Genomic DNA, 27912 nt, shown 5'->3' on the forward strand with positions numbered 1-27912 from the left:
ATCTAAAAATAAAGCCAACAAACACATTATTTAACCCAACATCATCTAACCTCTCTAGAGTCCATGGAAAACCCATCCTGTGCTAGTGCAAGTGGCATAAAACCAGAACAGCCTGTGAGTAACTCATTTTTATGAAAGCCCTTTTGTTAACTGTTATCCTTTACCATAGACAATTCCAACGACCCCCCTTTATAGGTGAACCCCCCCCCCCCCCCCAAACCCACTCAATGTGTGTCAATCCCACCCATTGGACCCCCACCAACCCTCCCATTTGTTACGAAGACCCCGCCTCCTCATGGCTCCCGTTCATATCTTCCGGCTCCCCTTCCCTGTTTCCTCCCTTCCCAGTCCCTCGCCGTTTCTTGCTGGGTTTCTGAGGCTCCTGTGCCGCGCCCCCTGGATGCCCCTGCTCCTGGGCCTTCTTCTGCGCCCGCTGCTGTCGAGTGTTCTGGGCCACAGCCCTCACCTGCGGATACAGCCTCATGATTAACCTAATGACTTTCAGATTTTGGCCACTCCCAAAATAAAGTTATAAAAATATATTTTACAAGATGTGTTTGTGAAACACTATGTCCCCCCCATATATTTGACCTTTGACCTTGAAGGATGACCTTGACCTTTCACCACTCTAAATGTGCAGCTCCATGAGATACACATGTATGCCAAATATCAAGTTGCTATCTTCAATATTGCAAAAGTTATGGCCAATGTTAAAGTTTGACGCAAACCAACAAACAGACAGGGCAAAAACAATATGTCCCCCCTGGGCGACATAAAAATACAGATGTCTGAAAATTAAGATACAAAAAGTTTGTGTGTTTGAAAATTTTGAGACACTCTCAAAATATTGCATTGATGATCTAATACGGGTATGCAAATTGTCCAGTGTCAATTGTTTCAACAAATGATAGCATGTGCTTGTAAAATACTACGCTGTTTAGTGTGTCCAGTAACGTAATTTCATGAAACTAACTAAAGGTTTTCTCAAAACCACAAACAAACTTGTTTCAATTCTGCCACACCCTCTTATGGTTTCAATGTATAACAATTACAGCAGTTTGAACACAGGCACTGATCATATCTACCCCATGTTCTTGTTTAGCAAAAAACAACAACAGATGAAAAACAATATGAAAAGGTTAAAATACTATTTAAGACTTTAAAGTAACCATGCTCTGGGAATACGGGGCTTAATGATGGGCATAATCTTTAAAAGTGTCATCACAGGGACTTTCTGTACTCACCTGCGGGTACAGTTTTGTAATTGTCCCTATGGCCTTTGTTCGTCCTTCACGGAATACCATCCGCATGTTTGACCTCAGGTACTCTGGGTTCTTGATGAAACGGAACCTCACCTGCGCCTTGTCGCCCGTGCGTAAATGTTCGCTGGTCATTGTTATGATAGTCGCTGTTTGCCGCACGCTTCCAACATGCACTGAAAATTCAATTTCGAGATTGAGCATGGATCTTTGGAAGATTGCGATGAAAACTGTGGGACATACCGAAATGGAGCGGGGCCCTATCATATCAAACATAAGCAAAAAATAAAAGTGAACATGCATTTATGCACATTTTTTATTAAAAAACAATGGAAATGTAGAAGATACTGATAGCAAGGAAAAACAAAGAATGACTGAAATTTCCAATAAGAAAAAGTTTGAATTTATAACATAGTTATGCTTGTCAGAAACATTCTAAATTTGATTAAGTTGTATGATGTCAAGTAGGGCTGTCACGATTCACCGGTATACCGGTATATCGCGGTGCATGTCGTGAAAAAAATCGCACCGCGGTACGGCGTTGCCGCACCGGTTTTTTTAAATATTATTATATTAGCACATATATAAATACATTACATAATTATTTTGATATAGATATCGTTTTGAAAACTGTAGAAGCGATTCAAAAGGGCTAAATAAATAATCCGTTAATATCCAGGTCAAGCAAGCGCTTCCACTGGTAGATGTTTAACTTTCACGTTTAAAATACGGCAATGTATGAGTCCGTACCTTTTTTTGAATTTGGGTTAGATTTCCTTTGCAAATAAGTTCATAATTATCCAAAAGATGTTTACTCTATTTCTTATTTTCTTTCTTTAGAATATCGATCGTTCAAAGCATGGCACTTCCAAATCATGTTATCTTAAGATTATGAATAAGTCGAGGAAGAATCAGAACGCTACGGATTTTCAATACTGGGCCTGCTGACTCCGCATTTTAAACATGCCCTTGAAGCGTTCGATTTACACAGGTCGTAGTCACAGCTATTGTAAACAACATGGCGGACATTTTAGAAAAAGACGCGAATAACAATAACAATAACAATGACTACTTCTATCAAGTTTATTACAGTTTCTTTTACAGTTTCAAGTCATACTATGATACCCGTGTTTTCTGATTATTGTGTTTAATAAAGTTTGTAAACTGTTTTCTTTACAGATACATATTCTGTAAAATATCGCGGTACGTACCGCGATACAGTGTTGCTGTACCACGATATACCGCGGTACGCTCACGGCGTATCGTGACAGCCCTAATGTCAAGTAAGAACAAGCAAATTCGTTGAACTCATATCCCCACCAATATGCTTCTGGACACAAAAGAGTTATATTTGACACTAAAAAAAGCATTTTTTAAGATACAAAGGGCCATAAGTTCGTTATTTATAGATGGTGTACAATGTCATTTGGCATGCATCATCCCCTTATCCATATACATACTCATACCAAGTTTTAATGAAATCCACCAATTTAAGCACTTCCAAGATATAGCTCCTGACGGACGGACAACGCCAAAACAATATCCCTCCGCCAATGGCAGGGTATAATGATTCCAGAATAAATAAAGGGCTTAAATTTGATGCTAGCACAATTTAAGCAAGTATAACTGCAATAATTTTCATGAGGTTTTCTATAAATTCTTTAATCAGATTTGCCCTACAACACAGACATTTTATAAAGATCATAAGCCCTTTTACAACAACACTTCAGCAGTATTGGTGGTTTTTAGTCAAACACGGTTTCAAAATTCACCACCATTATACAGTAACTCTAAAACAGTATATAATTTTCAAAAATGACTGCCCTAAAATTCCAAATTTTACTTTTCCTTTTTTTTATTTTTTTCATTTGATATCCATGTCAAGCTATGTGAATTAAACCTTAGCAAACATATTGTTGAAAACACTTTTTCTTCAAAGTACAGTATTTATCAGCAAAAAAATAAACCATCTCAATTTCCTAATTACATTCAAACATTTTTTATATGTCCTTATCAAAAAGGCCCCAGTCTTATTCCAAATATGGTTCTAAAAACAACACTGCTTAGTATCTTACCCATGGCTTGGTATTTCACACTGATGGTGGTGGGATGATGTAACACAAGTATCTCGCTGTCAAACTCCCAGCAGGCCTGTGGGTTGAGACGTGGAGATACCATCACCATACCCTTGCGTATTGCTGATCTTTTCACCTGGAATCATTATCTGTGTATTAAAATAGTATAACTTTTTTGGGCCTTTGTTTTTCCTGGAGTTATGATGTTAATTTTTATCTAGATATAATTAGCGGCATTCTCGGAAACTGAGCTTAATGCATGTTTGTAAACTGTGTCCGCCCAGATTAGCCTGTGCAGTACACACAGGCTAATAAAGGGATGACAATTTCAGTCCAAACTGGATTTTTGTTTAAGAGATTTCTATTAAACAATTTAAATAAATGCACACAAATTTGAAGCTGTAGTGCTACAAATGTATATCAATATATTTCAGATAAATTAACTTACATACAAACATGTTACTCGTTGATCTCTTTAATCAGAGAACACAATTAAATTAAAATTACTTTCGTACAAAGCCCTCATAAATGTCATATTTCAGTTAAAAAAACAATTCTACAGATTGTGTTTAAATAAAGTTGATTTTTCCCTATCATTTGAGGATTCCTTTTCATTGTGTCTTCAACAAATAAGTTGTTTAATTTCCAACAAATTATGATCCATCCAAAAATTACTTCTTCAATAAACCCCTAAACAAGGGACAAAATTGTCACAAAACCAGGTTTTCATTGTGAAAAAAAATCTGATAAAGGGAGAAAACTCAAACTGAACTTTTGAAATGAACAAACAAAATTAACCCCCTTTGTAAGTTTGTTTTTAAAAAAAATATATTTTAAGTCATGGCGACCTTGACATTGGAGATATTGACGTGATTCTTTCGTGCGACACACCGTCCCATGATGGTGAACAAATGTGCCAAATGATTTTAAAATCTCACAATGAATGACATAGTTATGGCCAGGACAAGCTCATTTATGGCCATTTTTGACCTTTGAACTCAAAGTGTGACCTTGACCTTGGAGATATCGACGTAATTATTTCGCGCGACACACCATCCAATGATGGTGAACAAATGTGCCAAATGATTTTAAAATCTGACAATGAACGACATAGTTATGGCCCGGACAAGCTTGTTCCGCCCGCCCGCCAGCCAGCCAGCCAGCCCGCCCTCATTCGCCAATCTAATAACCAGTTTTTTCCTTCGGAAAACCTGGTTAACAATCTTATGGGTCACCATGGCATAGGGGATATGGTGTGGGCCTAACAACCGAGAGATCACGGGTTTGATCCTTTTGTGGGAGTGTATTTATGGTCTTGCGTTTTAACTCAGCTTTTCTCCTAAAATAACCTTTATATAACACCATTAGGACCGAATGAATACACTTCATTCATTCATTCCATTGGCAGATTTGAGAATAATCACCTGGAACATTGGAAACATCACCGCTTCTTTGTAGTAAAGGATGTAATACTAATCATTATAGGGAATTGTGCACTATTCCATGCATTTTCATACAAAACATAGACACACATTTTGGTCCACTTACAATTCTGCATCACCAGTATATTCATTCCCAAGACTTTCAGGGTCAGTGCTGGGTCAGAAAATCGTCAGAGGAAGACAGAGTGTACTATCCATAAACTCCTTATGTTGATAACACAGTATTGTTTTCAAGGTATCAACTAACAGGAATTTAAGGGGAAGACATTAATGAAAACTTATCGGTAAATGCTATTTGTGAGACAAAACTACCGAAATAGTATAGTGTCCATGATAGACCAGAAATCATTTAACACACGCAGTCGGTATGAAAATCTTCCCTGCAAGCTACAATAGGCTACCAACATTTGCCAGTTTGCTATAAATAACACAGTGTAACTACATTGGAAAGTATTGTGGTTTGGTGTTCCATTTACAAGATGCAATAAGATATTTAAAGACCCACGTCATGCAAAATGAGACTTATGCAATATGCTGCCAGCATAGTTCCAGTCCAGCCTACGCATCCACACAGTCTTTTCATGATGGGCATACTGAGGAGGATACTCAGTTGAGGAGATACATGTACCATTACAGGGCTCGAAATTAACACTCGCACACTCGCAAAATGCGAGTAAAAAATACTGATTGCGAGTTAATTTTTAAGCCACTAGTATTTTTTTGCGAGTAAAGAAATAGTGAAAAAAGAGTAATATTGCTAAATGCGTTCGACATCGTGAACGCTAAACTGTACGTCAATTTATAGAACGTTCGAATACCCGTATGCTTAAGCGTGCACCTTGTATGTAGACTGGAATACTTATAGTACAGATATGCGGCCGGCATTGTTACACAGAACGTGAAACAGTCGATAATTCACATGTGTTCATTAAACTTGAACAGATGCGAAAAATAACTAGTTTCTTTTTGCCCACAGTTTGAAATAACAATACGAAAGATAAAGCAAAGTTAACCGTTGAGTTAGAAAAAAAAACGGAAATTAAATCCTTCTAAGAAAACAGTCAAGTGGGAAAAAGAACTCAATATAAATCTAAAATTTGCGAGAATGATTTTGATTTTGAGAGTTAGTATTAAAGCTGCTCGCAATATTTTGAAAGTAAACAAAAAAGTTAAATTTGAGCCCTGCATTACACTGTGTGTGCTTTTTTATAGCAGAAAACGTAGACCCTGACCAGACCGTTCAAGTGTGCAAGCTGGGCTTGAGCTACACTTGCCCGAATATGCTGTAAGAACAATGGTTGCATGATGCGGATGGGACAGTGTTATTTGAATGTTTGGAAAGAAAACAGTGTTTTCATCAAATGTCAAATGTTTCAATGACAAAGAAATAAATTCATAATAAGCTACAAACCAACACATATGATGTGATCACACATTATGACATAGTAGTAAAATTTGTATGTACACAAACGCTATTATGTGTTTTAATATACATGCACTTCATAACACAACATTTCATGAAGTGGATATGCGGCTTTTAAGTGAAAAAGGAACACAACAATACTTAAACATTTGTTTTAAATTTTCTTATTTCAAAAAGTAAATTTTCTATCTTTACTCCAAAGTCAGAATGTACGCCGAATATCTTTTGTAAAGATATTTCTTGTTAGATCTCTCCCAAAGACCAAGTACCGATTCCACCCAAGTAGATTCGAGAGCATTTCAATAAGCCTTTGGCATAAGATGAAATCGAGCTAAAATAAATAAATTAAACCATATCTAACCTTTTTCAGCGAGAATGAGGCTGTCTGCCCTCCACGGACCTCTTTCACAGGCATCCTCTTACGGTGGATACTCTTGATGACCATTGGCTGGAACTGGCCCAGGGGGTCTGGGCCCAGCAGCAGTGTGTCGTTGAGTTTGACAAGGCCCTGGAGCAGGGTACCAGACACCACCGTCCCCACGCCAGGTACCGAGAACGTGTCGTCGATCTGAAACTCTGGCGGGCTACCCAGGTTGCACTTTACGCGTGTCGAGAGCAGATTCAGGAACATTTTTAATAAGTCAATGTTCTGCCCTGTGACGTTGGACACTTGGAATATTGGGCACATTCTGGAGAGTCAGAGTTTTTTTAAAGTTTTTAGAAATGTATATGAGTCGTGCTCTGTGAAAAGGAGGTTTAATGAATGTGCGTTAAGTGTCGTCCCAGATTAGCCTGTGCAGTCCACACAGGCTAATCAGGGACAACACTTTCAGCTTGTATAATATTTTTCGTTTTAAGAAAATCTCTTCTCAGCAAAAATCAAGTTTTTGCAGAAAGTGTCATCCCTGAATAGCCTGTGCGGACTGCACAGGCTAATCTGGGATGACACTTCACGCAAATGCATTAAACCCCCTTTTCACAGCTCATATATATATCTTTTGTTGTAAAAATTCATAAATGTTCAATGTTGATCAAAATGTCTACCTACTTACTTTTATCCTTATTATATAGCTTGGAATACATTTACTAACAATCCTCAAAACAGTTAAAGGATGCAGTAAAATTTTTGTTGGATCATTGTAATGAGCGATAATCTTTTCATGGGATTTTTTTTCCATAATAATCTGACCAACTAAGCAAATAAGTGGCGCTGATTCTGTGAACATCATATGACTTGAAGACTGTAAACTTGGAAATTTGACAAACCTTTTTGTAATGCCTTTTAACTACCAGCAGTAAATTTCATTTTGTCTTCAATGACATGCAACATGTACCAACCTTTCAGAGGAGAAGTTAGTGGCTGAGCACACGACATCATCTGCATTTTGCACAAGGACAGGCATCTTACGACAACCCGGAGATTTCAAGATTCGCTGCAGTAACTTCAGCGTGTCTTCTAAGACATTAGCAGGACACATGTCTATCTTTGTAACCACAACAAACACTGGAACCTGTAATGCTAGTGCCAACCCCAGGTGTTCTTTTGTCATACCAACTATGCCCATATTTGCACCAATCTGAAAATGTATTTTTTTTTAAATATATCAACTTCCTTTGGCTTTAAAATTCATTCTTTAGACTTCATTTATAAAAATACGATATGACATGCCAATAAATACTTATACTTTTGAAAGCTAAAGCACTCAATGGCAGAAAATATTACTATCTATAAAAAGATTAACTTGGTGTCAAATATATTTGAGAAGCAGTTTTTTACTTGAAATTTGCAACTTATGTATTAGATAAATCATAAAACTTTATTTCATAAAACTAACATACAATTTTCTTAATTGCAACTTACTTATTCCACACCTTATAAAGGTTTCAAAGACTCAAAGCTGTTTCAACACACATTTAAAAAAAAGATCTGGTTCTTTTTCCGCAAACAAACAAAACATTGCCTCCTAATGAAGACAATAAATTGAAATGATTATCACGTTATTAAAGAATTCAAATACAACTGGATGTATGGCCATACCATCAACATCGCAAAGTCTGGCACGTGGCCAGTCATTCCAAACACTGTTGTCTTTAGATACTTCTCATGGCCAGCCAGATCTATGAAGGTTATCACCTGAAAGGAAATGAAACAGTTCAATACAACATCAAATATCTGTAAACAAGGCAAAAAAGTAACTTAAAGAGCTAAGATTGACAAATTGATTAGACATTCAAATTGTATTGATTTCATTTTTAAAGAATGTTAAAGATGATGTCTTATATTGTATCACTATTAACAGTTTGCGTCAGATATATACTGCTAACTTTTGGTTATAAATCATGTGCACTTGTCAAAGTCACCATAAGCCTGTAATTCCTGTTCAGATAAATGTTCAGCCTTACTTGCACATACTTTCATAGATATCAAAAAGACAGGATCGTAACATGTTCTTGCTAAGAATGACAATTAGTACAAAACTGCTTAATGAAAACGACTGTAATCTATCATATGAAGTTTCAAATACATCCCAGTTCTTCAAATAGAGTCTAACTGAGAAACATTTGGGCTAAATGCAAGTGCGTCAAGTACCTTTGCATATTAGCCAGTGTAGTTGCACAGGCTAAACATGAATGGCAATTTTTTAGCCTAGACCAGATTTTGTTTAGAAAAGACTCGTTTAAACGAAAAAAAAAAAAATCATCAAATCAGAAATAATTGTCCCTGATCTACCTTTGCAAACTGAACTTGCGAATCTGACACTTAACATGCATGCATTTAGCCCAGAATTTCACATATACTCATACCTTTGCTGCTTGCTCACAAATCTTCACCCAGTCTAAATGCCCGTGCTCGGACTTGTTGACGACCTTTCCCTGCAAGTCAAAGCCCAGGATGTCGTTACCAACGCTGCTTGTTCGCCCGGACTCCATCTCGTGTTTGTGTCTGAACAGCTTCATGCGGGCGAGACCACGCCCATTGTCAAGGTCCCCGTGGGTAAGAACTCCCAGCAGTGTGCTCTTGCCTGCGTCTACGTTGCCTACAACAGCAACTCTGTGGGGGAAGAAATGTAAAAAAACATTGAGACAAGTCAGTGTTGATTTGAAAAATTTGACAAGTCAATGTGTTTTTGATAATTTGACAATTTAGTGTTCATCTGAAGAAATTGATAAGTCAATATCAGGGCTTTTTTTCCTTCTTTGGGACCCACCGAAAAACGGCCCTTTCCCCTCGAATTTTTTTTCCCTTCAGCAGGTAAATTTTCCCCCAGACTTCATTTTTTTTTTGCCCTAAAAAAAAAAAAAAAAAATTTTTTTGTTTTTTTTTTAACTTTAAATACATAAGTTAACCTTATCCAGTGTAGAAAATATAACATATTGCATAATTAAATTATCTGTTGCCTTGAATTTGTTTAAAAAAACAGCAAAATATGTTAAATTGATTATTTAAGACTTTCCTTAATTTCCCCAAAATCCGGCGTTTCGCGTGATTTTTTCCCCCCAAATCAGGCATTTGCGCGATTTTTTTTCCCCTCAATAAAGGCCAGGCCCATTCCCCAAAATCAGATAAAAACCCCTGAATATTAATTTTACAAATTTCACAAGTGAGTGTTTTATGATGATAATTTCACAAGTCATTGTTTATTTTGATAATTTCACATAAAAGTATTTATTTTACTAAATGAAGTTCTGAAAACCTTATTAAAACAATCGATTAAACAAATTTATCCGATAACCATGTCATTGTTTCACATGAGTGATGGACAATACCATGGACAAATTTAAACATTATTGATACTTATGGAACGTTTTTATTGATTAAGACCACAAACACAGTAAGGTCCACAGGCCTAGTGGACATTGCCATAACTGACATAACTGTCAAAATGGTGGCAGGGTAATGTGAAATTCCAGACTCAAGAGACGGGTATATTTTCCCTTTTTCCCACGATTTTTTTCCCTTTTGCAGGACATTCTGGCCTGAAAATTGTGAAGGTACTTTGAAATGTCTGAACCAAAAGGTAGATCTTTAGCAAAGAAATTCCACAGAAAACCCACCTGCAAAGCAACCAGCAAAGACCGAAATCAGGAGTAACTATATTTATCAGTAAATGTGTATCACAAGTCATGTGTGGCAGGTCCTTAATTGAGAGGGGTGACACTTTAAACATAACATACCTTATCTCCATGAAATCTTGTAGATCAAGTGTTTTCCTGAGTAAGAATTCCGTGACAAGGCCCTCCTTCTCATGGCGTTCTCGTAACTTAGTAATCTCATAGTTCAGCGTCTCTGAGATGCTTTTAAGAGTCGCAATTGAGGCCTCCATATCCTCAAGTTTCAGTCCTGGTGTGTCACACTCTGTAGAAGAAGAAACAAAGTAATTTAACAAGGGCCACATTGGCCCTGAATCGCTCACCTGAACAAATTTAATAGCCTTAGGCCCAATGGTAATTGACAAGAAGAAAATTTTCTTGAACAAATTTTTAGGGGAGCCTTTAAGGATCATCCTTGTAAAAAAAATTGAAAATCCAACGAGCCCTTTCTGACAAGAAGATTTTTTAAGGTATTGACCATATATGGGCATGGCGGCCAGCTTGGTTTTGTGACCAAATTTTTTTTTAACAATATTTTTTTTTCCTGACGTAGGAATGCTCCACATGAAATTTGGTTGAAATTGGCTCAATGGTTTAGGAGAATTTAGGAGGTACGCTAAAAACTTAAACATTGAGATAAAAGGAATTTTTGCTTGTTTTGAAGAGATTCCTCCTTTTTCTCAAAATTGACAAGATATCATCGACTAAACAGGCAACCCATGTTTGCATAAGGATAAATCCTTTTACCAATCAACATATTTTGGACTGAACAATTTCTCAATTTCCCATTATGATTCAACCCTACCAGAGAATTTCCTAAGCAATAATCACCTCCCATTTTAAAGGAAAAATAATTTCTCATCAACAAAACTACAGCATTAATTGATTTCTGGTAGTTAACCCTTTTCAAATTGAAAGAGGTTGCAGACGACAAATTAAGTTATTATGGAATAAGAATAAACAGATTTAATAGGGTAGGAAGCATTGTGATGAAAGGAGAAAATGCTAATCTCAGCATTTTCTTCTTTTATTTCAACGATTTCCACAGTCACAAACATTTGCAGAAAGAATTAACTGTTGTGGGTTAAGGGTTTATGTGGTCTGCAGCAAAGCCATCAGAAGAGAATCGTGTCAGAGAAACCTGGCCTGTAGCCAGCAAATCCTTTACTCTAATAGCACTATTAATTGGAAAAAAGAGTACACTATAATTATTTCTAAATCTGCCATCTCAAGGAGATAATTCTGGACTTAATGGTCCGATGTTGCGCATTTTCGACAGGGCTCGAGTTTTTATTGATATGAAGACACTGTGCAAGTTTGGAAAGAATTGGATGAAAAATTTGGACTTTATTGCATAAACACCATTTTCTCAATTCAAGGGGAGGTAATTCTGTACTTCATGGACCAATAATGCTCATTTTTTGTAGGGTTCGTGTCCTCATTGGTATAAAGACACTGTGCAAATTTGGAAAGGATCGGACAAAAAATGTGGAAGATTTTTGAAAGTTTTCACAAAATAGGCAAAAACGAATAAACATGCAAAGTTCAACGAGCTCCTGCGGCCATGTTTTTTGACGAATCAAATTTCTTTGAACAACTTTTTCAGGGGAGCCTTCAAAGGTCATCCCTGTGAAATTTTTTGAAAATCTGATGAGCGGTTTCTGACAAGATTTTTTAAGGTTTTTACCATATATGGTCATGGCGGCCATCTTGGTAATGTGATCAAATTTTTTTTTAACAATTCTTTTGTCCCATGACCTAGGGATGCTCCACATGAAATTTAGTTGAAATTGGCTCAATGGTTTAGTAGAAGAAGATGTTTACAAATTGTTTACAGACAGACAGACAGACGGACGGACTGACGGACGGACCCCGGACGGTGAGTGATCACAATAGCTCACCCTGAGCTATCGCTCAGGTGAGCTAAAAATGCAGTTGGGCGATTTTTGTATGTTGTTTGCTGAAAATGTCCCTCCCAGTTTCTACACAATTGTTCAATCCAAAACGCAGGATAACAAATTGCAAATTAATTATTTTTCACCATTAAAACAGCAAAACAGTTCTCATTTATTTGAATTTTTCCAGTTATAATTAAAAATACTTTCCTACCCTAGAAAAGCAAACCATCACTTTAACAAGAGACACAATGCACACTTTGATTTTTTTTTAAAATTTTTATCCCTTTAAAAAAATATTACTTCTCTTGTGAAAAAGATCTGTACCTGCCAAATGATATAAAATAGAAATTATCTCCCTTTAATGCTTGTTTCTTCCCTTCGACTTTGTTTTTTGACCTTTGACCTTGAAGGATGACCTTGACCTTTCACCACTCAAAATGTGCAGCTCCATGAGATACACATGCATGCCAAATATCAAGTTGCTATCATCCATATTTCAAAAGTTATGGCCAATGTTAAAGTTTTCGGACGGACGCTCAGACAGACAGACAGACTGACAGTTCAATTGCTATATGCCACCCTACCGGGTGGCATAAAAAGAATGTAGGGAATTACATGAAGAAAGTGTTTTTTCCAGGCCCTTTTTGGGTGGCGCTGCGCCCTACTGCCGTTCTGAAGTGCCACTTTGCCCTTGTAAAGGCAAAAGCCGCCACACACCCTTATCCATAACATCTTAATTGTCTCTTAACAAAACTGGGAACATGTGAATCCCTTTTGTCAAACAGTAGTGTTCACAATGCAAAATGTTGACGACGGATGACAAACGATGGACAAAAAGCGATCACAAAAGCTCACCATGAGCACGTTGTGCTCAGGTGAGCTAAAAATTGCAGTCTACACAATAGGTCAGAAGAACTACAACTACATGTAGTAGTAATTGTACTTATATGACAAACGATGGACAAAAAGCGATCACAAAAGCTCACCATGAGCACGTTGTGCTCAGGTGAGCTAAAAATTGCAGTCTACACAATAGGTCAGAAGAACTACAACTACATGTAGTAGTAATTGTACTTATATAAAAGACCGTAACAATAAAGATACAGCATGTTTGATGAGAAATTAATTTTGTTAAAATTAACTACTAAACATTTAACAGAATTTAATGTATCTCAATACTCTCTGCGATTCAAAGTTTTTATACAAAATTCAATGCACCCCGCTTTTCATGCGAATGACGTTACATTTTGAGCGCTTTTTATAAGGACAAAGAATCAACCGAACACTAAACACATTAGCACTGTTTATTTGAAGAGTTTGTAACCTTCAGCAACGTTAACATTGAAATTTGGAAGTGTGTTTTGAATTACAAATTAAATTATGCCCATTTAGGAATTCAACAAAACATTAACAGCTGTGTGTTATAAATTATATGATAATTCTCAAAAACTCTTAACATGTTGAAACATATATTTTGACAATATTATACGAGCCCGGTTTTTCCGTCCAGCACTTTTTAGTTACATCCCAAATAAACTTTAAAATATCAATTTCATGTATGTATTTGAAAAATGTTGTGGCCATATTTGATAAGATTAACATAAAACTTGTTGATAAATATCATAAAACTACCAAGTTCTACCTTGTTAGTACAAAAATTTGTAACAAATACACGCGGATTCTCAACAAAAAAGGTATACCTTTTATAGTGCCCATCAGTTCCTGTTTCCATCACTCTACCAAACAAGAGGGCCAAGATGGCCCTAGTTCGCCCACCTGAGAGGAGTCGGTTCATTCAATCTTTACCAAACGTCAAACTTGACCTAGATATTGTCCAGACAAACATCCTGGTCAAGTTTCATCATTATTGAACCAAAACTCTGGCATATGGAGTGATTTTGTTTTTGTAAGATTTGACCTGGTGACCTATATTTTGAGTTGACCCCCCTTACCAAACATCAAACTTTGCTTACAAAAATAAATTTTATGACCAAATTTCATAAAATGTGAAACAAAATTGTGACCTCTAGAGTGTTTACAAGGATTTTGTATAATATAATGAAAATTTGTACAATCTAAAGGCAATACTTATGGAATTAATTATGTGATATATATAAAACCAATCTTTTCACCAAGTTTCATGATAATTGGGCAAAAAATTAGACTTCTAGAGTGTTCACAAGCTTTTTTTACTATATAAATATGAGAAAACTGCCCCCATGTCATGTTATTGAACTGACCGGAACCATTTTCAAACTCAACTCTCATGTCGAGGAAACAAATGTTCTGACCAAATTTCATGAAAATTGGGCCAAAAATGTGACTTCTAGAGTGCTCACATGTTTTCACTATATACATATAGAGAAAATGCCCCGCCCACTGGCGGCCATGTTTTTTCACCGATCTGGACCATTTTCAAACTTGTCCGAGATATAAATAAAACCAATGTTTTGATGTTTTGAACAACTTTCATGATGATTGGGTAAAAATTGTGACTTCTAGAGTGTTTACAAGGTTTCTCTATAGCCAAATAAGGAAAACTGCCCCCCCCCCCCTGGCAGCCATGTTATTCAACTGACAGGAACCATTTTTGAACTCAACTTTCATATCAAGGAAACAAATGTTCTGACCAAATTAAATGAAAATTTGGCAAAAAATGTGAATTCTAGAGTGTTCACATGTTTTCACTATATACATATAGAGAACAAGAGCTGTCTCCATCCGACGACATATGCCCCCCCAAAAAACGCTTTTTCGAAACCTAAATGCAGATTTTGAAACCTAAACGCGGACCCTTAGTTCAAGGTCAAGGTCAAAAGGGTCAAAATTTGTGTGCGTAATGAAAGGCCTTGTCCATATACACATGCATACCAAATATGAAATTTACATCTGAAGCGACATATAAGTTATGAGCATTTTTTGAGCGAAAACGCAATTTTTTGGTGATTCAAGAGCCATAACTCAGAAGTGCCTGGGTAAATTTGGCTGATTATCAAACTTAACCTAGATTGTATTGCCTTACACATTTTTATGATGTTTGGTGAAGATCCGATGACAATTGCATGAGTTATTGAGCGGAAACGGAAACAAACTCAATTTTTCGATGATTCAAGGGCCGTAACTCAGGAGTGTCTTGGTCAATTTGGCTGATTATCGAACTTTACCTAGATTGTATTGCCATACTAATTTTTATGAAGTTTGGTGACGATCTGATGACAATTGCTTGAGTTATTGAGCGGAAACAAGAAAAAACTCAATTTTTCGATGATTCAAGGGCTGTAACTCAGGAGTGTCAAGGTCAATTTGGCTGATTATCGAACTTGACCTATATCTTATGACCTTACACATTTTCATGAAGTTTGGTGAAGATCCTATGACATTTGCTCGAGTTATTGAGCAAAAATGAGAAAAAACCCAATTTTACGATAATAAAAGGGCCATAACTCAGGAGCGTCTGGGTCAATTTAGCAGATTATCGAACTTGACCTAGATCTTATAGCCTAACACATTTTCATGAAGTTTGTTGAAGATCCTAAGACATTTGCTCCAGTTATTGAGCGGAAACGAGAAAAATTCCAATTTTACGATAATTCAAGGGTCGTTACTCAGGAGTGTCTGGGTCAATTTGGCCGATTATCGAACTTGACCTAGATGTTATAGCCTAACACATATTCATGAAGTTTGGTGAAGATCTGATGACAATTGCTTGACTTATTGAGCGGAAACTAATCCGGACGGACTAACTGACTGACTGACTGACTGACGGTGTGGAGTGTTTACAAGGTTTCAATATAGCCAAATAAGGAAAACTGCCCCGCCCACTGGTGGCCATGTTTTTCAACGGATCGGAATGACTTTTGAACTCAACCAACATATTATTAAGACAAATATTTTGACAAAGTTACATGAAGATTGGGCATGAAATGTGACTTCTACAGTGTTTACAAGTTTTTTCTTTTTTTTTTACCTAGTGACCTAGTTTTTGACCCGGCACGACCCAGTTTCAAACTCGACCGAGATTTCATTGGGACAAAGCTTCTGACCAAGTTTCATGAAGATTGGACAATAAATGTGGCCTCTAGAGTGTTTACAAACAAATGTGGACGGACGGACGACGGACAAAGACCGGTCACAAAAGCTCACCTGAGCACTCAGGTGAGCTAAAAAACTTGGGCTACTTACCTTTATTTCAATATAATCAATAAAGGTTATTTCTGGGATATAAAACTTAAAAAAGGCACAAACTATACAATTTTCAGTCAGACAATCATTATTTTTTATGAAGGTGATGTAACAGTTCGTGTCCAATATGTTACATGTACATCTTGAATTAAGATCTCAAACTTTTTTTACATAACTTGTGTAGCGTCTACAAATGTTTTGATACGAACAATGATGAGGTCGAAACGCTGTGATGACAAATCAATGGCGTTAATTTCAACGAGAATATTTTAAAATTGCGTATACATGTACAAATCATGTTTTCTCAGTAATGTCCAATCTGTTACATCATTCAAATTACCTAAATTGCCGATTTAGGAAGTTGTCTCACCTTTAGAGTCAACAATATTATCAAAAACATTTGGAAAATGATGTAAGCGGTTGAAAACTATTTTTGGAAAATATGAACAACCTTTTGTTTCAAGATGGCGGACGACGAGGCAGGAGTGGGGTAAGCAGGAAATGTTTGTAACATCTTTGATTTAAACCCCCCCCCCCTCTTCGGTACTTTGCAGCAGCAGAAACAATTAAAACTATGATTTTTTAAGTATTTCAATTTCAATGCAATTTGAATAGCTCCTAGATTAAAAGGAAACTCCTATTATTTGATATGGAAGTATCCCACCCACAGTACATGTACCTGACATGCTTTTCTGAGAATTTGTCAATTTTGTTTTTTAATACCAGGATAGAATAAAGTGGAAGAGATAATTGAAATTTTATTTAGAAACTTATTTTGTTTATGCTGTATTTATTTTAGTAAGACAGCTATAACATATAATAACTTTAAAAACTTGCTTGGATGTAACTGGACATCAGATTTTCATTCATTTTGTGTGTCCATGATACATGTACGTCATAAAATTATATATTTATAGGGTGACTAACAGCCAGTGGGTGCATACAGAAGGATAAAGAGGTGCATACAGAAAGATCTACAGCTATTCCACACCAAACAAAAAACATGTTATATATAACACAATAGGAATTTATTAAATCCACAATTATTCTGTCGGTGTCTTGTGTTACATCATGAAGTGTTTGAAAACATGTATATCTGGCTTTTCAGCTATCAATGTGTATTACATGTAAATAAATATGCAGGAAATAAATAGTGCCGAAGTGTGCCATTAAATGTACTGATTTTGCTCAAATAAAATAATTATGATTTAAACAAGTATGTTTTAGCGTCCAGTTACATCATGGAGACTAGAGTTGGACAACTCTTGCCACTCTACATAAAAAACATTAAAATGTACTGCGTTAACCCTTAAAGCGCTGGAGCCGAATTTTAAAGGCCTTTGCAAACAGTTTGGATCCAGATGAGACGCCACAGAACGTGGCGTCTCATCTGGATCCAAACTGTTTGCTATTCTGATAGTATTCTTTGAAAAAAAGAAAATGCTAATTTTAGAAATTCTGCAGACGACATTTTAGCAGACGACAAATTTCCCAGCATGCAAAGGGTTAATGCAGATGCTTAGAAAGAAGCTGAAGTTGGTTCATTTTACAAAATATTGTTTTTCTTTTTGCTTTTTTCAAACATTTAATACAAAGTGTCCAGCGCTACATCATTGACTTTTAACCAATATAAATTGTCTGTTTTTGCAAAATGCCTTAACACATTTTTTTTTCAATTTATGAAATTGTAGGACTTCACACAAACTCAGCAATGAACTAAAATTTTGTGGTAAACACACCAGCTTAAAATTCACAAAATGTTGGACACCGAGCTATTTATGATGTAACCAAAAAGTGCTGGACAGAAAAAACCGGGCTCATACATGAAAAGCACAATTTCCACTAGGATTTCATCCAGTTTCCATCAGTCTCTTAAGTGGCCAGATTTTAATGAGGAGGTGTATACTGTAGGACCAATAAGTGTGGTAAGTACACATGTATAACAAAGGCACAACAAAAAACTGCCTCAAAACCACTGACATTATAAACTGATATTGACACGCATTATAACTGATTCCCAACCGTTCACATCATCAGTCCCTTGACATTCTCTAATATTATTCTTTTTGTAGTGTGTTAACAATTTTTGTGTTAAATAAAATAGTTTGATGACAACATCCAAGCATATTTTCTGGTAAATATTCTCACTTGCACTTTTTTCAATTTTATCTTTGAAATCTTTAGACATTCTGAATTTCAGTTGTTTTTATCCACATATAATACGCGGCATACGCATCAGAATACTGCGTCTTATACCCCCAGTAAAATACAAATTAACAACAGACATTTTATTGATAGTAGACATTTACATGTAATTATAAATTAACCCCCCCCCCCCAAATTAAATATAATAGTTTGCACTGTCTTTTGCCCTTTTTTGACATACATTATAAATGGAATAAATGGCACGTTAAAATGCCCTTTTGGAATTTACTGCACCATACCCCCTATGCCCTTCTGGGAAAAATACTAATGAAGATAGTTCAATATTGGTATTGATTTATAGTTGATACATTAATTTACTATCAAAACCATTACAATTACGGCCTTTAGACATAAATAATTGCAAACTGAAGGTAAATGGCTAATAAAAAGGTTCATTATTACATAATTTTTCTCTTGCAAGGTCTCATGTAAATCAAACCTTTGTTTGAAAGTTGTTTGAGGATTGTTCATGAGCAAGTGATGTTATTAAAAACATGACAATTACAAGTGATGCAATGAAGAACATGACAACTAACAACATCAATGCCTATAATCAAGTCATATACATGTACATGGTAATGGTAACCTTCCAAAATGCTAGTTATTCAATGTACATGTACACAAGAATTGTGCAACTTCAAAGGAGCTAGACTTCCACTTGTCTGCGTATGGGATTCAGATCAAACCATTGTACATATTGTATATGGTAGAAATGCTTTTGATATTCTTTAGTTGTGAAAGGGATCATAAGTACATGTAGCATGTACAAACATTTACATCTGTGTTTCAACGGTTTATACAAGTGATTTTGATAGGATGGACATATGCATTTGCGCACAATCTCAAGGTCTCTAAAGATGTGCGTGTACAGATTTGTGAAAAAATCTTTCTATTTCTCAGAATATATTCTTACACAAACATGGTCAGTAACTGTCATGTGCACAATAGAATTTACCAGCTTGTTGGTCCAATCAACTGGACACATTGGCCAGTAAAAAGAAGACATTAAACAGAGTTTAATTATGAATGTTAATGATAAAAATATTTCTATACATAGTAAAAACAAGAGATCACTCGCACATGAAAGAGAAGACCTTAATTATTTAGCTTGTCCTGTCAGACTAGTAGATCATTGTTCCTTGTAGTCCCTTAGAAAGGTAAATTTAATTGAAGACCTTTCTTACTAGATTCACTTTTTAAAGGCTTCATTTCCAACCCTTAGATACTGATGACCAGCAAACAGCATAAAACCTGAACAGACTGCGAGTTACTCGCAGGCTGTTCTAGTTTTATGTTGTTTGCACATAACCCAGTCTTCACGGTAATATATGTGAACCACTAGCCCGAATTATTATGCTTTATTTGAAACAGCTAAAAAATCCAATAGCCCGACTATATAAATTATTAATGACTAGTAGCCCGAATAACATTTTACCATACCCGGGCTGTCGGGCTTATAGTTAGCGTGAAGACTGACATAACCATTTTCGCTTTTCTTCTGAGTGGAAAAACGTTTATGTTGATCTCTGGCAATATACACCACTTAAAAGTTAAGACAAAAAGCCCTGCTTACCACCAGTTCCGAGCTCGTATATCGTCTCACCCTGACCTTCTTCCACTCGTTCCTTGATTGTCTCGAGAATGTACTCATACTCCTCATTGTTTGGACTTATCAGTGCAGTCTGCAAAACAGGGCAGTCAATAAGAAATGAACATGTAGCATACACTTCGGGAGGCTGTGAAAGAACTTGCTGCTCTAACAGTATCAGGGCTCGGCCGTGAGGGCGACATCTTCGCCCGGGACATAATAATGTCGCCCTTAAATTACATGAAGGAGAAGTTGACTTCGCCTTCTTTTTTTACAACATCGACGTTTTTTTTCTCTCAACTTTTTCATCTAAAAATTCTCTATTTTCACATGTCATAAAGTCACCGATGACGCTTGTTATGTTATCAGTTTATTATCACAGCAAAAGATCGACTGCTGTGAAAGCTTATCCAGGGAACTAGCATACATGGGCATTCACTCCAAAAAATAACGGTTTAGATCAAAAGATCATAGCGAGTGTCATTTCGCCGACAGTTTGGATAGTTCTCTGTTCTGCAAGCCCAATTAGTACACGCCTTGCAGGCGGAGTTAAGCGGTACATTAACATCGATAGTTACCAATGAGAACGCGCGCATTGTATATACATATGCAGTTATTTACCTGAGCGATGAGATGACGTCGTTATAGACATGTATTTACGCTCAAAAAAGTTTACACACGCGCAACACATTCCCAACAGTAAATATGAATATGATTTATTCTAGTATGTTCTACTGTTTACTAGTTTCATGTTTCAAAACTCATAAACACTAATTATACAGTCGATGTGCAATTTATTTTGTCAGACATTAATTCATAACCATATAAACGAAAACTAACAACCCACCCGTGCAAACTGTATTGCTAATTTCCATAATTTTATCTACCGTATCCATACATGTACGTAAACGACTTTATTTTATATCCCGCAACCTCTTTGCGCGTGCTGTAAATTGTCTAATGATTACGTGATAATTGATTGACCATTCGATAATTACAGGTTTTTGGCAGACGGCACGGTTAAAGAAAGTCGGAAATCTTATTAAAGAAAAACAAAATTGATCAAAGGTCTATTAATTACGTAGATCCACTACTGTAAAAGTCCAGCGAGTTTTGTCAGTTTGTTAATCCACCGATAATAACGAGTAACACCCATCTTATATAAACTGGAATCACAGTTCATTTTTATACTAACAAGTCCTAATACTACACAATAGACATTGAGAAAACACATTTCCTCGATTAGATATAAATTATCAGAGTAGAATAAAATTGCTACGTCATGACTCATGACCTTCGACATTGAAAAGGGAGGCAGAAAACTACAACGTGCGAGGCATGGTATGGTATTGCGCAAGGGGGGGGGGGGGTTAGAGGTTTAGGGTTTGGGTTAGTGTTAGGGGTCAGGTTAGGGTTTGGGTTAGCCTAAACCCAACCCTAACCCTAACCCGACCCCTTATCCTAACCCTTACCCTAACCCTTTTTTGGGGTTATCACCCCTGACCATGCCTCGCCCGTTGTAGTTTTCCGCCTCCCCATTGAAAATGGCAGATGTATTGTAACATTAAACCCGCGTTCAATTCAAAGCTGGCGATTTAAATTACAAGTAATGGTGATTCAATAATGTAGAAAGCATTAACTGGATTTAACAAACATGTACGTGTAATAAGGTTTGTTAAACCAGATAACAACGAGCAAAATTTGGATTATTAAATGAAACAGGTAAGGCATTCTCAAGTGTACATATTTCGGATATGTATACAATTCGGATAAACATTAATAGATATACTATATGTCCCATGCATTTCCCAAGATTGTGTTTTGTTAAGACTCGTTTTTACCACAATTTGGTGATTTCATGACGCGAAGAATTTCCAATGTCATTGGTACCGGACCTGTTCCCAATTGAGTGAAAAAAATCACTGACTATTTATCATGTACATTATGATGTAAATAGGGTTTGGATTGCCATTACATTATTAAAGTTCTGTTTATTTTTATGATGCACATGGAAATCACAAGTTTTATTTGTATGAATTGATTTATGTGACTTAATTGGTAAGGATTTATTGAATTTGAAAATAGTATTTGTTTGTCATTGATGATGATACTAAGGCTTGGTGTAATGAGGGGTATAAAACAAGCGAAAATTTTATTAAACGCCGAAAAGAAATCACTTCTCCTTCTAGTGGCCTCACTTCTCCTTAATTTCATCTCAGGGAGAAGTCACTTCTCCCTCAAGTTTGAACCTACGCTGAGCCCTGAGTATTCAATCAAAATAAAACCCTTCCATTTGCATTTTCCCCCCTAAAAACTAGTTAAAACTGTGTATTAAAACTATATTACTTCACTTTTGATATTGTTTTATAAATCACTGGTTACTTTACCGGAAAACTGCATTTTATTAATAACATTTCAGGGGGAAAAAAATTGTCAGTATTGACCATACAGAGCTCCAGATAAAGTTTTGTGAAATTCTTAAATTACTACCAGATTTTCAAAAATAATTCTTAACTCTGAAATTTTATTCTTAACGTTACTACTAAGTTTGGGAAAATAATTCTTATTTTTTCTAAATGACCTAAAAATAAATAATAATAGTTATTTTCATGCAAAAAAAATCAAAATAAACATACTGGCAACTTTATTTATACGAGTTCAACAGTGTCTTTTCAGTATTATACAATTTTATTTTTCAAATACCTTCATATGCCCAAACTGTGCTTAGATTGCATGCCTTAGATGATTTTTTACATATTTCACAATTAAACCGGGTCTCCCATTCAATCTTTTCAACGATTAGCCACGGGACTTGTCCCTTCCACTCGTTCAATGTTTTTTTTGTGTTTAAGTTTGGACCTGTCGTGTCGCGTTTTTGTTTAGCTTTTCCGACTGTGTCGGCAACTGAACATACAACATTGTATAATATCTTTTCTATAATGTCTTTCTAAACATTTAACTTTGCTCACTTTGCATACAATACATATATGTTAAAAGCGTGTTTTTGGGCGCTTTGCAGTTTTTTAGGACGCTCTCTGGGCGGCGCCATTGTTTTTTTCTGACAGATAGACTGTATACGCCGCTTTTATTGGAAATAATGCGCTTTGTTAAACAAACCCGATAACCATTCTATATAAGCACAGCAAAGATCTTTAATACGCGAAAAGAACTCAATAAAAATCGATACGAACTGATGTAAAAATAATATTCGTAACTTGATTTTGTAATTCTTAATGGTACGACAAGATTTTAAAATAAATACGTAACGGACTTGAAAATAATTCGTAATTACGAAAATACGACCCTTATCTGGAGCTCTGCCATATAACCAGGGCATGATGAGAAAAGTACTTATTGACAGAACTTACGATACACTTCCTTTTACTGTCAACTAACATAAAATCTAGAGAGAAAATATTTCAATGCATAACCAATCCCACTCAAAAGAAAAGTTGCAACCAGCATAAAACCGTAACTCAGTCTGTTTTTATGCTGTGTGCTGCTCACTTTATTTATATAGTTTTTTAGGGTTTGAAATGATGCCTAAAACTTGAATCTAGAAAGACATTTCTTTAATTTAACTGGATTTTCCGAGGACTACTAAAGCATCACCAGACGTATCTAAGCCATCAAGGGATTGCAAAGGAGTGGACTCACCTTGCTAGTTATCATAGGAATGTCCATATCTGCCCCTGAATCAGGCGCAAACAGATTCGTGCCATTTTCGATTGGTTCGTCTGGGGAATCTCCGCTCAGGTTGAAACCATTCTCTAGGCTTAGTGCCCCAGCCATTTCCGAACACTGAACTTGGTCTCTTACTTACAAGTGTCCGATTGTGTACAATGAATTTCAGGTTTCTTCTTCTACACAAAGTACTACTAGAATTTAAATTGTTGACTATCACAAATCAGCTTGTATTTAACCACTGTTTGTTCTATTACCATCTACAATGTTCGTATGATCATGTTTGGTGTTTGTTCTAAAACAAATACTATACGTCACAGAATTATTATGTAATTCCTTGCATACTCCAGAAGCTGGAGGTTGGGAAATCTGAAAACAAAAAATTTAAGCACTGGTCTTAAAGGTTGCAACAATATTTTCAAGAAAAGTGGCTGCCAGAAAAGATCATAATAATTTAAGGATTTACTACAAAAAATCATAGTACCTTAAAGGAAAAAATAACAAAATGTAAAATATGCTATTTTATTGCTTTATAATATACATATAGACATGTTAACTTGTTTGCCATTCTCAATGATAAAGGATATTAACTGACTCTCCCATGGCTTACTCCCCTATTTTCAAAATAAGCCAATGCCTACCAAAAAGCCAATTTGGCTGATGAAATTTCCTTTTGGCTACAGCTTTTTAACAATTGAAACCCAACAAATAATAGAAAGAAATAGAAAATCTGATGATATATGGAACATTTGTCTAAAGAAAATTAGGAGCCTGGGGAGCCCTGTCTCCTTGTGAAACTTTTATATGCCTGTGACCCACTTGATGGAATTCAAGTAAGTCTACCCAAAGCCTGGGCCACTTGAACTCTGACTTGGACAGTCATGTACCAGGGGAGATTACAAATAGTGTTTCACTTCTATATTGTTCACAGAAACACTGCTTTGTGCCCACCTATTAATAATCAAATGACTGCAGCAGGTTATATTAAAACAAGACTATTGCCAATCAATATATGTCCCCTACCGGCTCCACCATTGTCATTTGTTGCCATAGCAACCAGAATGTTTGACGTAGAAACAAAATGAAATGACCTGCATAATGTCCATATTGCCATCTATCCATGTTTCAAGTTTCATGAAAAAATATGAAGAACTTTTAAAGTTATCGCAGGATCCAGAAAAGTGTGACAGACTGACAGACACACAGAGCACAAACCATTTAAGTCCCCTCCGGAGAAACCGGTAGGGGGCAATAAATGTATACAGTGAGTAATTTTTTACCAATTAAAATAAAAGGATAAATTTTATGTCAAGTTGCAGACAAACAAATGCACCAGACCTATCATTTGAAATGTAAGACGTAAAATATTAATGCCTACGGGAATGAGGGGGGGGGGGGCAAGGTTATCCAAACTCACAAACACCCTTCCTGGTCCAGGGCCCCTGTAAAAGTCATAGCAAAAATCATTGGAATGCGGTTTATTTTCCATTCCAAATCCAGTTGTTATATCTGCTATATCAAACAAGATGTGTTTGTGAAACAAAATGTCCCCCTATAAGATGTTTGACCTTGTAGGATGACCTTGACCCTTCACCACTCAAAATGTGCAGCTCCATGAGATACACATGCATTTCAAATATAAAATTGCTAGCTTCAATATTGCAGAAGTGACATTACATGATCAATTTTGACCCATATATTTGACCTTGAAGGATGACCTTGACCTTTCACCACTTAAAATGTGCAGCTCCATGAGATACACGTGCATGCCAAATATCAAGTTGCTATCTTCAATATTGCAAAAGTATTCATAAAATTAGCGATTTGGGCCACATATATTTGACCTCTGACCTTGAAGGATGACCTTGACCTTTCACCACTCAAAATGTGCAGCTCCATGAGATACACATGCATGCCAAATATCAAGTTGCTATCTTCAATATTGCAAAAGTACTCATAAAATGAGCAATTTTGGCCACATATATTTGACATCTGACCTTGAAGGATGACCTTGACCTTTCACCACTCAAATTGTGCAGCTCCATGAGATACACATGCATCCCAAATATCAAGTTGCTATCTTGAATATTGAAATACTGCAAAAGTGTACATTAAATGAGCGATTTTTACCCATGTATTTGACCTTTGACCTTGAAGGATGACCCTGACCTTTCACCACTCAAAATGTGCAGTTTTATCAGATACATATGCATGCCAAATATCAAGTTCCTATCTTCAATATTGCAAAAGTTATTGCAAATGTTAAAGTTGGCGCAAACCAACCAACAGACCAAACAACAGACAGGACAAAAACAATATGTCCCCCACTACTATAGTGGGGGACATAAAAATACCGTTACAGAACTTAATTCAAAGAGACATCTCTTTTATTAGTAAACACTTACATTCGTACTCACAAATGCAGATTTTGGGTGCTCTCTTTGTCTGGGACCATGCATATGCAAGCAAAAATGATATCCAGCTAGAATCTAACCAGGAATTTTATTTGCCCGTTTTGGTAAAAGTATAAGTACAAATTAAGCATTTCTGAGAACTCTGAACAATACTGCTAAGATTGACCAAATGAATGCAATATATGCTATTGAACTGTTGCAATTTGGTTAAAAAGACCCTCACTCAGTACTTAAAGGTACATGTATTTCAATTTGAAAATAAAGGTTTTTAAATTATGTTACCAGGTTTAAACATACATGTAGTGAACAAGTAGTTGCAATAATTCAACTCTCAGCTTTATAACCCAAAGGGTTGCTGAGGCTGAGAGTTGCAATGCGCCGTCTATTGCCCAAAGGTGCAAAATTGTATCACCATTGCAAAGGCTAAGGAACACTGATACTGCAAAAACTATCAACGTTTACCTGTCTAAAGAACAAACCTATGCAAATGGTATGATTAAACCAATAAATAAATGCTTTTTAATCACATTGTTATTCTTTCGTACGCTCTATCGACCATATTGGGAACTGTTGTAATGTTTCCCACAAAACGTGTCGCAATAGGTTAGGTCGCATTACTCTAATATTTTCCACATTATGATATTTGATGTACCCGTTAAGTCAATAACGACATTTTGAGTAGTCAAATATTTAAACTGTTGGAAATTTCAAAATGAAAATGACAGCAAGAATAGTGTGTTGAAATATCGTTGTGTTTTTTAGGTTGCATGCAATCGATAACGTCCATAGGCTGCCATTCAGGTAAACATTATGTGTTTATGAAGTTTAATCATCGCTTTCCTTAATTGGTAAGGAACTACATCTGTTAAGTGATGCGCACCATATCTGTGCGCATATTTGCTCTTGAGTTTATTAAGGGAGTACGTTTAATTGGACTAAGTGAATAAGGTGAGGCTAGTGCTGTGAGAACAGCTGTAACATTTATCAACTTCTGTAATGACAGAACATAAAGTCTGAGGTACCTTGTATATATTCACAATGTTGAACACCGATTTTCATATGTTTAAATGTCTACGGGGAAAATTCTTGCACAAACTTTTCATTTATCTAAACGCAATAATGCTACATATTCCTTGCGCATCACATAACCCCAAACAACATAACATCTGCCGCATCTATTCCACCGCAAAATCCAGTCTTTCGATACGTAAGAACAGTGCGATGGACAAGTTGAACAACTAAAATTTGCAATCAATTTCGGATCAACATATAGTCCGGACAGTAAATGCTATGATGAAAGCATGTGAAACAATATTGCGCGAGCATGTTTCAATGGGCGAACCTGATGCAAGGGTATGCAAGCTTACCTACCCGTACAACGGTTGTAGCATGCAAGCAACAGCTTTCACAACATGTCATCACCATAACCGGAAATGACGTTCCGTGTTATGGAATAATAAGTTTTCATAAATCCCGTCTTTTTTGTACGCTTAGCATAGGCCACACAGAACTATGTAATTTTCGCAGGTTGGATTCTCGGCAGAATTGCTAAGATGGCTAGTTTTCGATCTTCACTAATATGATAAAAGGTGCTTCTTCATTTTCGCGCAAAATCTTTTTGGATAGCACTGTATGACAATAAATGTACCG

General features: G+C 36.2%; 1 protein-coding gene across 3 annotated transcripts; it reads right to left on the bottom strand.

Moving 5' to 3' along the window:
• Positions 1–236: 236 nt before the first annotated feature.
• On the bottom strand, positions 237–27777 carry LOC127869073 (GTP-binding protein 1-like). Of its 3 annotated transcripts, none has more exons than XM_052411360.1 (11): positions 27634–27777; positions 23822–24217; positions 20150–20258; positions 10376–10556; positions 9005–9251; positions 8238–8333; positions 7538–7776; positions 6561–6888; positions 3335–3470; positions 1245–1435; positions 237–466 (listed from the first exon to the last, which is right to left on the bottom strand). In XM_052411360.1, exons 2-11 carry the CDS (start codon positions 23954–23956, stop codon positions 275–277), a joined length of 1854 nt encoding a protein of 617 aa, XP_052267320.1. In that variant the 5' UTR covers positions 23957–24217; positions 27634–27777; the 3' UTR covers positions 237–274. The 3 variants fall into 3 exon arrangements, with proteins under 3 accessions (XP_052267320.1, XP_052267321.1, XP_052267319.1); XM_052411361.1 differs by having other exon boundaries at positions 27630–27748; XM_052411359.1 differs by lacking the exon at positions 27634–27777 and adding an exon at positions 27285–27492.
• Between the last annotated feature and the right edge of the window lie 135 nt (positions 27778–27912).

This window comes from Dreissena polymorpha, chromosome 2 (assembly GCF_020536995.1).
Source record: "Dreissena polymorpha isolate Duluth1 chromosome 2, UMN_Dpol_1.0, whole genome shotgun sequence".
NCBI lineage: Eukaryota > Metazoa > Mollusca > Bivalvia > Myida > Dreissenidae > Dreissena > Dreissena polymorpha.

Coding starts and splice junctions, on each gene's coding strand:
- LOC127869073 (XM_052411360.1), bottom strand. CDS start 23,956: ATGGCTGGGGCACTAAGCCTAGAGAATGGTTTCAACCTGAGCGGAGAT. Junction 3,471..6,560: donor CCTCATTCTCGCTGAAAAAG/GTTAGATATGGT, acceptor TAATGATTCCAG/GTGAAAAGATCAGCAATACG. Junction 1,436..3,334: donor TGTGAAATACCAAGCCATGG/GTAAGATACTAA, acceptor TTGAATTTTCAG/TGCATGTTGGAAGCGTGCGG.